The sequence below is a fragment of the Capricornis sumatraensis genome, chromosome 4 (assembly GCF_032405125.1).
Source record: "Capricornis sumatraensis isolate serow.1 chromosome 4, serow.2, whole genome shotgun sequence".
Lineage (NCBI taxonomy): Eukaryota > Metazoa > Chordata > Mammalia > Artiodactyla > Bovidae > Capricornis > Capricornis sumatraensis.
This window is the reverse complement of record NC_091072.1, coordinates 59613968-59627675: the sequence shown is the minus strand read 5'-3', so window position 1 is coordinate 59627675 and position 13708 is coordinate 59613968. Positions and strand designations below refer to the sequence as shown.

General features: G+C 35.2%; 1 protein-coding gene across 1 annotated transcript in view; it reads right to left on the bottom strand.

Annotated features, from left to right (window-relative positions):
• LRRIQ1 (leucine rich repeats and IQ motif containing 1) overlaps positions 1-13708 on the bottom strand; it is a 200692-nt gene that overhangs the window by 115525 nt on the left and 71459 nt on the right. The window contains exons 12-13 of the mRNA XM_068972048.1: positions 12077-12150; positions 6226-6319 (exon numbers count right to left, since the gene is read on the bottom strand). Coding sequence (XP_068828149.1) covers positions 6226-6319; positions 12077-12150 — 168 coding nt within the window. The remainder of the gene's footprint in view (positions 1-6225; positions 6320-12076; positions 12151-13708) is intronic.

Below are 13708 nucleotides of genomic sequence, written 5' to 3'. Positions count from 1 at the left end.
GTACGGTACAGATGTGAGAACTGGACTATAAAGAAATCTGAGTGCCGAAAGAATTGATGCTTTTGAACTGTGGTGTTGGAGAAGACTCTTGAGAATCCCTTGGACTGCAAGGAATTCCAACCATTCAACTCTAAAGTAAATCAGTCCTGTATAATCATTGGAAGGACTGATGCTGAAGCTGAAACTTCAATACTCTGACCACCTGATGTGAAGAACTGACTCATTGGGAAAGCCTCTGATGCTGGGAAAGATTGAAGGCAGGAGGAGAAGGGGATGACAGAGGATGAGATGGTTGGATGGCATTACCAACATGATGATTCTATGTAGGGTCTGGGAGTTGGTGATGGACAGGGAAGCCTGGCATGTTGCAGTCCATGGGGTCACAAAGAGTCGGACATGACTGAGCGACTGAACTGACTGTGATGCATGCTGGATCTTAGTTCCCCAATCAGAGACTGAATCCATACACCCTGCAGTGGAAACTTGGAGTCTTAACCACAGGACTGCCAGGCAACTCTCTGATTTTCACTATTACCAAACTATTGGAGGATTAACTCAAAGTTTGCCTCTTAGGTGCAGGCAGTTTTGCCTGGTCTAAATTACGATATTTCCAAATTTCTAAAGCATATCTGCTGTCTACAATAATCATATGACACTTGTACTTTATTAGGTACTAAAACTTGAGTTAAGAGTAGATTTTGGAGCTAGACTACATAGGTTTGAATCCTGGGTCTTCGACTTGCTAGCTGTGTCAAACTGGGTAGATGACTTAGCCCTTTCTGCTTATATAAAGTGGGGAAATTAGGTAGCTATTTCATTATCATATTGTGAGGATTAATTGAAAACAGTGCTGGGCACAAAGTAAATGCTATATCAGTATTTGTTATCATTAGCTTTCATGGTTATCATTTTTTGCATACATTTTCTATCTCTAACAAGATTATAAAAATGGACTTGAAATCATGGCTTACACTGAATTTCCCTTATAATGTCCAACATGTTAGGACACTGACTACATGTAGTAGGCATACACTAAATACTTGGTGATTGAATAAGCACCCATATACAGTCTGGTTGGCCTAGTAATAGTAAATAATAGATTTTTGTGTGCTCGCCACATTCCAGGGATTATTATCAATGAAATGTATGTATTATCCCATTCAAATCTAGTGGCTATGCCAAAGGATAGGTACAATTATTATCCTCATTTTACCAGTGAAGACTCACAGACATAGAAAAGCTGTTACTTTCCCAGGATCACAAAGCATGGGGCAGGAAGATGTCCTTATTTAAAAACACAATGATTTCCAAACTTCAGTGCACCTTGAATCACCCAAAAGGCTTGAAAAGATTACTGGGAATCATGTGCTACTTTCTGGTTTGGTGGATCTGGGTAGAGTGTAAGATTTTGCGTATCTAACAGGCTCCTAGGTGATGGTGAAGGGGCATACAGCGTTAAGAACCACTGCACTGGATTATACTCTTGCCTCCGTGCTACACAACTTAAATCACACTTGAAAACAAATGCTTCTAAGCCAGAGGTTGACAGGTTCTATTCTAAAACATGTGGAACATACCAGGTTTGCCTAACAAACAGGGTAACATTAGAAATCTATGTGAAAACTCAGTTTTAAAGCAAAAAGAAACAAAAATAGATTTTCTAGCAAAAAGATAATAACTCTTCTATGATAAGTTATCGGAAGCAACAAATCACACAGGTGTTTGACTTGGTGTAAAAAGCTGCTATTTTCTTCACTAAAGGTCAATGGACAAATTTAAGAACCCAATACATCTAGAAAGAGAATGTCATAGGTCTGCAGTGATCTTAGGCAAGGGAGACAACAGGGACCACTCCCAAGACTCTTATCTTGTTCTACAGGTGGCTTAAGTCAGGTACAGGGATTGTAAACATAATCAGATCCTTGGTTTTTTGGTAAGATACCTTATATTCCTCTGAAATACTTAGGAAAACAAGGACCTTTCTGGCTATGGCCATACATCACAGGGAAACCAAATCAGGGCGAAAAGTCAACTGCCTCCACCCTAGGATAGATGTACACCACCCTTTTTTCAGTTATTCATTTCTCCCTGTCTTTATTTTGTTCATAAATGTATTTCACTATTTGATCAAACTGATATGACTTGCTAACTTGATTCAAAATTAGGATTTTGAAATGGATTTTCCTACCTGAATTTTAGTACATGTTTGTCTTTCCCTACACTTAACATGTTGCCAAATCCACCTTGCTAAATTAGGCCACAAGCCCAGTCCACTTTGGCTTGTTCTGCCTTGATATACCCATGTCCTGATATGATACAAATGTCAAATTTATAATTATTCATGTTAAATCATTTAACAAATGCATGCTGCCGGACTTAAAAAGAGACAGGAGTTCAGGCTATAAACATCATCAGTACTAGAAAATTCCAAATTACACATGCAAAGTTTCTCAGTATACTAGGATGTAATTCACCTAGAACTGTAAATGAGTCTGGAGGATATGTGAGAGAAAAATCACTTGGAGCCAAGGGAAATAACAAGTGGGAAGCAAATGACAGCAAATATTACAGGAACCCACAGGAGGATAGGAATAATACTCATCAGCCAAAGTCAAAAGGATACATGGAAGAGACATTAGGCAGAATACTAAGAAAGCTGGAGGCATAGTAGTTGGGCTAAATTACTACTAGTCTAAATAAGGATTTCTTTGAGATTTCCCTAACAGAACTTAAAAGGAAGTTTTGAAATCATCTCACTAATTCCAAGAAACATATTAAATAGGTGGTGCATGTCAGAAGCAAAATATCAACATATATTATATACAGGAAAAAATGAAAATTAAGGAATCAACAAGCAGAAAAATTTAAACGTCCAGAATGTAACCAAAATTGTCTGGGCATGCAAGAAGTAGGAAAATCAGAATCAGAAAAGAGAATTAATAAAAATAGACCTCAAAATGAAGGAGATGATGAAATTAACATACAAAGATGTCAAAATAGCTATTATAAATATTATCCATATGTTCAAGATGATTCAGGAATATATGAACATGATTAAGAGAGAAATTTTAAATGTTAAAAAAGATTAACTTGTAGAAATGAAATCTACATCTAATCTGAACTGAAAAACAGTTTAGATGGGATTAACTGCAGAGCAGTTACACAAGAAGAAAACATCAGGGGATTTGAAGCCACAGAAATAACTAGTAAGACTGAAATATAGGCAGAAAACAAAAACAGTAAATATAAGAACAAAGCAATAGTGACTTCAAGGATACATCAAGTGGTCTAATACTGGTGAAGTTGGAGTTCTCGTAGAAGACAGAAGGAAGCAGAAAAAAATACTTGAAAATAATGGCCACAATTTTTCACAATTTTATGGAAACTATGAATCTACTATATTCAAGAGATTCAATAAATTCTAAGCAGAACTGAAACATGGATGGACTAAAAATTATCGTATTAAGTGAGGCATGTCAGACAAAGACAAATATCATGTTATATCACTCACATGTGGAATCAAAAAAGTGACACAAATGAACTTATTTACAATACAGAAATAGACTCACAGACTTAGAAGACAAACTTATGGTTACCAAAGAATAAAGGCAGGCAAGAGGGATACTCTGGGAGCTGTCTTCCCTGGTGGCTCAGTGGTAAAGAATCTGCCCACCAGTGCAGGAGACGAAAGAAACACAGGTTCGATCCCTGGGTGGGGAAGATCCCCTGGAGAAGGAAATGGCAACCCACTCCAGTATTCTTGCCTGGGAAATCCCATGGACAGAGGGGCCTGGCAGGCTGTAGTTCATGGGGTTGCAAAACAGTCAGACATGACTTAGTGACTGAATAACAACAACAAAATTAACAGATATATATACTACTATATATAAAATCAACAATAAGGACCTACTGCGTAACACAGGGAACTATATTTAATATCTTATAATAACCCATAATAGAAAAATTCTGAAAAGAATACACACACACAAATAATTGAATCATGTTGCTGTGCATCTGAAACTAACACATAGTAAAACAACTCTACAGCATTAGAAAAACACTAAGCAAATAAACAAGGAAAAAATCCTAAGGAGAGTAAATCTATCTAAAACCACATCAAAGCATGTTATAATCAAATTGCTGAAAACCACTGATAAAATCTTAAAAGTACCCAGAGACAAAGGAATGAAGACAAGAATGTCCACTGACTTCTCCTTAGAAACAGTGAAAGCCATAAGACAGTGGAGACACATTTTTTTTAATAAAAAGATAACAATATTTTATTTTGGGCATTCACTCAGTATTTCACAGATCCTCAACAAGTTTTGAGGTAGGTTAATATTAGTATTTATTTTACAAACTAAAACCCAGGCAGAGATTGCATCACTTGTTGCAAACCATAACAGGAGTCCTACCATAACCAAGAATAACATGGGTTTTCAGATTAATCTGATGTGTGTGAATTTAACAGTGATAGCTTGCAAATAGTCATTAAAAACAAAACAAAACAAAACCAAAACCCCATTAGATATTACAGAAATTCTACTTTGGGTATTTTGTAATTCTTAAATCAGTCCTACAATGATTATACATGCTTTTGAATAACCTACTTACTCTTATTACAAATCTATTTATGTACAACTAATCCTTGTAATTGAAGAAGGAAATGTCAGCCCACTCTAGTACTCTTGCCTGGAAAATCCTATGGACAGAGGAGCCTGGCAGGCTACAGTCCATGGGGTCGCAAAAGTAGGACATGACTTAGAGAGTAAATCATCACCAATCCTTATAGTAACAAATTAGTACATTATTGATTTTGTTGTTTTCTGCTTTTGGGGTGGGTGGAGCAGGAAGATAATTGGCAAGCTTTCCTCAGAGTGCTAGGCAGCCTTTAGGAACAGGTGCTATGCTCAACGCACTATCTCTGGTGATTTGGAGTCAAAGGAAAGCAGGTATCTAAGGAAGCCAAGATCCAGAACAGATGCCTGGATCCAAAGGAGGTGGAGGCCCTGCACAAGTCAAAAAGAAGAAAAAAGCACTATCATTCAGGCTACTGATACTCAGCATCATGCTGCTGCTGCTAAGTCGCTTCAGTCGTGTCCGACTCTGTGTGACCCCATAGATGGCAGCCCACCAGGCTCCCCTGTCCCTGGGATTCTCCAGGCAAGAACACTGGAGTGGGTTGCCATTTCCTTCTCCAGTGCATGAAAGTGAAAAGTGAAAGGGAAGTCGCTCAGTCGTGTCTGACTCTTAGCGACTCCATGGACTGCAGCCTTCCAGGCTCCTCCGTCCATGGGATTTTCCAGGTGAGAGTACTGGAGTGGGGTGCCACTGCCTTCTCCACAGCATCATGCTACAGCATCACAATTTATGGGAAGAGCTCTTAAAAGACCAGTAAATTGGAGAGAGACATTTTAAAAGTATTGGAAGAAGGTTATGAAATACTTGAAGAGGGGACTAACCACCAAGAGGAACAAGGTAATTTTTCAAGGTGATAAAAATGATTGTGATGATTTCTATACAATATTCATATTCATAAATAAAACTGATAAATTTTATTATATGTAAATTAATTCAAAAAACCTGATTACAAAAAAGATGTTGGCTATCTTGCGGAAAATGATGCTAGCATAATTTAAGAATTTCAGATTAGAGAACTTTTTAAAAAAGAAAATTCATTAAAAAAATTACAAATATTACAAAAATTACAAATATAAATATTTTTTCATTTACATTTAGATACTTACTGTAGTATTCCAAACAGAGGCCAGAATTCATACATGCTTATAATACATACTTTAACAGACAGCAACTTTCTCTTTTCAGAAATTAAATAAAATCAAATCATTACCAGAAAGGAAATAATTTGAAATGGCAAGCTACGGGATGTAGATAACTCAAAAAGTAATTCCCCAAAGATGTATTTTCTATAAACAGAAACCTAAGTCAACATCATACTAAAATTGTCATATAATCAGTGGTTTGGATCAGAATTATCATTTCAAATTTGCATTAGTTCTTACATGTACAAAAAATTTGTTTTAGGCAGAAGGTATTTTTTAAACTACTTTTATAAAATTATTCTATTTAGAATAAAATTTGAATTATTCTTTATTCACTTTTCCCAGGGAATTATTAATAATATACACAGAACAATTTTCATCAAATTGTGTTCTCTGCAATTATAATAAAGTACATACATAGGGTGCAACGATATTTATTTACCTCCAGTTTATTTCTTGAAGAAGTGGGTTTCCAGTGAGAGACAATTCATGGAGAGAAAAGCATGCATCAAACCACTTTATGGCACTTGTAAGATCTATAGAAAATAAACAATAAAAATTATTATGAGGCATTACAGATAAAGAAAAATAGTTATACATAAATGACCACTTTATGTTTGACTGTTAAAGAAAAGCACAAAAATTATTTATTCTACAGAATGTTTTTAAAAGATCATATTAAGACCAGACTCTGCTATCATAATACATTATTTCTACCATTTAGCAGCTGTGTGAATTTATGCAAATCATACAATTGCTTGGAAATTCATATATCTATCTCATAGGGTGAGAATTAAACGAGTATGTACACAGCTTAGAGCAAGCTTTGCCAGATCGTTAACACAACATATAAAAAAGTAAAATCAAAAGTAATTGGATAGTGGTAAAAATTGAACATTTGCCTAAACAGAATTACATTTATACTTTCAAAAGTAAAAACAGTAGGTCAATCCAGCAATCCAGGGTACATTAAGAGCAATTTATACTGGAATTGCTCTCCCACAGAAAACAATCATAAAACTGGACAATAAACATGAAGCACCTGTTTTTAAGCCTGACTTGGAAGAAAACAGCAAACACACATGGTGAGCTGACAATCACAATTTTTTTTTTTTGGCCTAAAAATATTTAACCACTTTAGAGCAAGAAAGTGGAAATCAAGCAAAGAGGCTGTTTTGCTGAGTGATGAGGCCAAGTTTAGACATGAGGCTGGAATTTATGGTGAAAAGTACTGAGAAGAAGCTGAGTGTGTATATGTTGGTAGGAAGAGAATTGGGGAAAAAGTATATGTAAGGGTTTACCACAGCTACTTGGACGAGTGCTAGACAGGGCAACATTATGAAACAACTGGCAAAGTTAACCTGCTATTAGGCTAAGAGCTGAGTGATGACAATATAGTTCATGCAGCAGGGAAAGACACTGGAATTTCAGCCCAGTCAGATAAGACTTAACTGAATACAGCATCTCAGAGATTCAGCTAAAATCCAGAAAGACCATGTATTAGGAGTGAAGACAATGCCCAGGGGTAGAGGAATGCATTGAGAGTTGAAAATTAAAATGATTTGCTGTAGGAGAGAATGAAATTAAGGTTGACAGAAACACAATCATCCATCAATACCTTCACTGCCTTCTAGAATTACATTTACTACGCTTTAAAAGAAAGGTAACAATAGCTGGACTCAGTAAACTGTAGTATGAACAATGCTCAGCATACAGTTACAAAGTATTGGACATTAAAAAGAAACAGGAAAATATGATCTAGCATTAAGAGAAAATCAGTTAAAAGGTAGATCAAGGTGGACCAAATGGAAATCAACTTTTTGACAAAGACACCAAAGTCAATCAATGATGAAAAGTTTGTTCAACAAATGTTTCTGGAAAAACTAAATGTTGTTTAGTTGTTCAACAACAACAACACCTCGTCTTTGACTCCACACCATTCGTAAAAATTAATTTGATGTAGGTCATAGACCTAAAAGTAAAAACTTAAAGTACAAGACCTTTATAAGGAAGTTAAAAAGCATAGAAAATTATCTCATTCTGGATGTAGAAAAAGATGACAAAGGACACAGAGAGCAAAAATTATTAAAAATAAAAAAACCAAAATTTAAATTTCTGCTTATCTAAAGATACACTTAACAAAATTAATAGGTAAAAGAAAGACTGGGACAGAACACCCACAAAACATGTCTGGCAAAGAATTTCATCCAGAATACATAAAGAATTTATTCAAGCCAATAACAGCAAATAGCCAAATTTTTAAAATGGTAAGATACTTGACACAAAAAATATACAGAAACCATCAAAAAATGTATGCAAAGATGCTCAATATCATTATCCATCAGGGAAGTGCAAACTAAAACCATAAGGAGAAAACACAATGATATACCAGAACCCTGTAGAATGCAGTGATTGGAACTCTAATGTGGGCAAGTGAAATGTACAACTATTTGGTAAAACAGTTTTATTAGTTTCTTGTAAAGTTAAACATGCACTAACAGGGGCTTCCCTGGTGGTTCAGATGGTACAGAAACTGCCTGCAATGCAGCAGACCCTGGTTCAATCCTTGGGTTAGGAAGATTCCCTGGAGAAGGGAATGGCAACCCACTCCAAGACTTCCCTGGAAAATTCCATGGATGCAGGAGCCTGAAGGGCTAGAGTCCACAGTGTTGAAAAGAGTCAAACACGACTGAGCGACTTCACTTCACTTCAACTATTCTTGCCTGGAGAATTCCATGGACAGAGGAGCCTGGAGGGCTACAGTCCATGGGGCCACAAAGAGTTGGACATGACTGAGTGACTAATACTTTTCACTTTGACTTTCATGCAGCTACTCTATTATCCAGTAATTACATCCTTAAACATATATCCAAGAAAACTGAAAACTTATGTTACTAAAGTATTTGTACATGAATTTCCATAGGAGTTTTATAATCAGAGTGCCCCAAACAGATGGTCAATACTGAAATCGGATTGACCATATTCCTTGCAGCTAAAGATAGAGAAGCTCTATATCAGCAAAAACAAGACCAGGAACTGACATGGCTCAGATCATGAACTCCTTATTGCAAACTTAAGACTTAAGAAAGTAGGGAAAACTACTAGACCATTCAGGTATGACCTAAATCAGATCTCTTACTACTATACAACAGATTCAAGGGATTAGATAGGATAGAGTGCCTGAAGAACTTTGGACGGAAGTTCGTGACATTGCACAGGAGTCAGCGATCAAAACCATCCCCAAGAAAAAGAAAAGCAAAAAGGCAAAATGGTATACTGAGGAGGCCTTACAAATAGGTAAGAAAAGAAGAGAAGCTAAAGATAAAGGAGCAAAGAAAAGATATATCCATCGGAACACAGAGTTCCAAAGAATAGCAAGGACAGATAAGAAAGCCTTCCTCAGTGATCAAGCAAAGAAACAGAGGAAAACAATAGAATGGAAAAGACTAGAGACCTCTTCAAGAAAATTAGAGATAACAAGGGAACATTTCAAGCAAAGATGGGCACAATAAACGAAAGAAATGGTATGGACCTAACAGAAGCAGAAGAGATTAAGAAGAAGTGGCAAAAATACACTGAAGAACTATACAAAAAAAGTCTTAATGACTGAGATAACCAGATGGTGTATGATCATCCACCTAGAGCCAGACATCCTGGAGTGTGAAGTCAAGTGGACCATAGGAAGCACCACCATGAACAAAGCTAGTGGAGGTGATGGAATTCCAGCTGAGCTATTTCAAATCCTAAAAGATGATGATGTGAAAGTGCTGCATTCAATATGCCAGCAAATTTGGAATACCCAGCAGTGGCCACAGGACTGGAAAAGGTCAGTTTTTATTCCAATCCCAAAGAAAAGAAATGCTCAAACTTCACAGTTGCACTCATCTCACACACTCAAAATTCTCCAAGTTAGGCTTCAATAGTACACGAACCAAAAACTTCCAGATGTTTAAGCTGGATCTAGAAAAGGCAGAGGAACCAGAGATCAAATTGCCAACATCCACTGAATCATCAAAAAAGCAAGAGTTCCAGAAAACATCTACTTCCACTTCACTGACTATGTCAAAGCCTTTGACTGTGTGGATCACAACAAACTCTAGAAAATTATTAAAGGGACAGGAATACCAGACCACCTTACCTGCCTCCTGAGGAACCCGTATGCAGGTCAAGAAGCAACAGTTAGAACTGGACGTGGGAAAGGAGTACACCAAGGCTGTATATTTTCACCCTGATTATTTTACTTACATGTAGAGCACATTATGCGAAATACAGGGCTGGATAAAGCACAAAGCTGGAATCAAGAATACTGGAAGAAATATCAATAACCTCAGATATGCAGATGATACCACCTGCAGAAAGCAAAGAGGAACTAAAGAGCCTCTTGATGAAAGTGAAAGAGGAGAGTGAAAAGGCTGGCTTAAAACTCAACATTCAAAAAAACGAAAATCATGGCATCCAGACCCACCACTTCATGGCAAACAGATGGGAAAACAGTGACAGACTTTATTTTCTTGGGTTCTAAAATCACTGCAGATGGTGACTGCAGCCATGAAATTAAAAGACATCTGCTCCTTGGAAGAAAAACTATGACCAACCTAGACAACATATTAAAAAGCAGAGACATTACTTTGCCATCAAAGGTCCGTCTAGTTAAAGGTATGGTTTTTCCAGTAGTCAAGTATGGATGTGAGAGTTGGACTATAAAGAAAGCTGAGTGACAAAGAATTGATGCTTTTGAACTGTGGTGTTGGAGAGGACTCTTGAGAGGCCCTTGGACTGCAGAGAGATCCAACCAGTCCATCCTAACAGAAATCAGTCCTGAGTATTCATTGGAAGGACTAATGCTGAAGTTGAAGTTACAGTACTTTGTAACTGATGCGAAGATGTGACTCTTTAGAAAAGCCCCAGTACTGGGAAAGCGTGAAGGTAGGAGGAAAAGTGGCAGCAGAAGATGAGATGGTTGGAAGGCATCACTGATCGGATGTTGATGAGTTTGAGCAAACCTCGGGAGCTGGTGATGGACAGGGAAGTCTGGAGTGCTGCAGTCCATGGGGTTGCAGAGTTGAACACCACTAAGCAACTGAACTGAACTGACCCCAAACAGCAAACAAAATATTAATCAACAGGAAAATGGACAAACTGTGATGTATTCATGCAATGGACCACACATCAGAAAAAAAAAAAAATACTGCTGATATAAACAACTGAACAACTGATGGGGTGGAATATCCCAAGAATGCCAACCAAAATCTAGAGTCAACAAAGAACATACTATTTGATTCCATTAATATTAAGATGTAGGAAAGTCAGATTTAACCTATGGTGAAAAATTTAAAACTGTGATTATCTCTTCAAGGGGACTGACTAAAATTGGGGATCAGAAGTTTGAGGGTGAGGGATTGTTTAACCAAATCAATACATCATTCTTTAATAAACTTTTTGATGGATGTCTCCTCTGTAATGGTTAGGTGTCAACAAGTTAGACAAATGCGTTTACTTATCTTCATTAGACTAATTTTCATAGGCATAGGATATATGAATTTTAAATAAGAATATAATTCTCACATTTTCCAAGGTTTACCAGAAAGATATGGAAGTAATATGAGTTTAAAAGAATAAAGAAAATTTTAATTAAATTATTTCACCACACATTCAAAGGAGTTTAGAATACCTGGCACCATAATAAGCCATTCTGGCATTTTGACTATTTTAAGTTAAACGCACTTAAAAAAAGGAGCAAATTTAAGAGCCCTGTAATCTTCCTTCTTTTTCTTAAAAGCAAGAAATTAAATTCCCATGTGAAAGATATTTTCCTATAACAGAAGCAAAGAGACATTCTTATCTTAAGGATGGGAAGCTAAAGCCAAGAGATATGTACGCAAACAAACTTGTTAAACTAGCCTTTATTTCCTAGTCACTTTTCAATCCAATTAACTACCTTATTGCCCAAGCTCCTCGGCTTCCTCTTAACTTTCACGATTTACTACTCTTTGTCCAACTCACTATGTAAGTTCAACCTTAACTGCTTCTTGGGGTCTTAATTTTATTGTGAGAACTCTAACGTACATGTAAAAAAAAAAATTAAAACTTGTATTTTTTTTTTCTTCTATTTATCTGACTTACATCAGTTTAATTCTCAGGCCCAGTTTGAAAAAAGAGAAAATTTTCCTCCTCTATACCATTTTGTATAGGTATGTTATATACATCTACCCAGAACATTTCCTTACCATATTTAGAACAGAAACCCAAAAGCATATTATTTGAGAAACAACTATGTATTTTTATAAACTTACCAGAAAGACAATTGTTGCTGACATCCAGTTTTTCCAAAGAAACAAAATGAAAAAGTGGTACGATTTTTGTCAGGCTGAAAACCAAAATGGAATTTAAAGAAAATTTAAATTGGAGTGTTCTTAATATTATTGATGTAATTATACAATAATATATTTATTTAATACAATAACATAATGTTATAAATTATAACTCTGGATGAAATACATAACAGTTGCATTTTCACAATAAAATACAATAATGTAACATTAACTAAAAGTACTTTTAAAAAATACAGTAGTTATAAGATGCTAAATATTTATTCTATATTTATAATAATATATACAAATATATAAATATTTATATTTATTTCTAAAGAGAAATGATCATGGAATTGCTAATATCAATAATAAATATCAGGAAGCTTAATGTGTGTTTGGTATTAAAATAAGGATAAATGGGCTTTCTATTGTTTTGTCTTTGTATATGGCTAAATTTATGAAGAATTCGTAATTTCTTTGTATTTTTTCTGGCTCAAACATATAACAAACCATTCAGAGTCAAAAACATAAGATTATTTATTTTTACTTATTAACAATATAACTTTAATTAGAGTTAATAACTTTGTTTTTAATTTTAAGAAGTTTCATTTACTAGATTCAAAGTATTATAAGTCCTGTAAGTATAGAAGTTACACTGGGGTTGTTTTTAAATTGGAAATATGCATTTAAGGAACACAATAATAGAAAATGTTTTCTATTGATAAAATACTTAAATTTATCAAACATATACTAATATTTAAAATTCATACTTATTAATATAAGAATGTTCAAATTCTAATAACAGTAAATTTTCTCTGGCTTTTAAAAGTTTCTATTATTATTTAAGATACAACTGTCATTAATACCTCACATTCAAACAAGGAACATAAGTTATATTGAAAATATTCATAGTATTAGTAACAAAAAGCTATGAAGGGAAAATTAATTTTAGTTTGATTTGCATTTCAAACTAAGACAAGATTATACTTTCTTTGTTATACAGCATCACATTACCCTAGCTACTTGGCATTAAAAATTAAGCTAGTTCATCTAAATCTTTAGAAAAGATGAAAATTTCTTTGTATAAAATATATTTTCATCACAAATAAAAAAGTCTTCTGAATTAATACCCTCTATAAATGCTGAAGATTCATACATGTTCAGAATAAGCTTTTACTAAAGGAGTACTTCTGGTACAAAACAGAAAAAAAGTATGTATTAACTTCTACTTTTACTTTCTTGGTGTTTATAATGTCCCTCCAGTTGTCCCGGCAGAGATTTTTACATCTTTATTCCTACCAACATCTTGCCATGGCAAAAACAACAACAGCAACAGCAAAAAAAAAAAAAAAGTACTATTATTCTAAGATCAGAAGTTTACAGGATAATATTGTGACTGGAAGCCTCATGTCACAAAGCCAACCCTTGTGCTGAGCTTAACTCCTCTCTCGTATTATCCTGTTCTACATGTGAAGAGAAACAGAAGATGGTACTGATGCTAAAATAGACTAAATAAGGAGACTGGAAGATCTCTCTGATTATAGTCAATCCTAAGTACAATATTAGTATTTATACTACCTGAGCAACACTAATTCCAGGGGAAAATATCCAAGG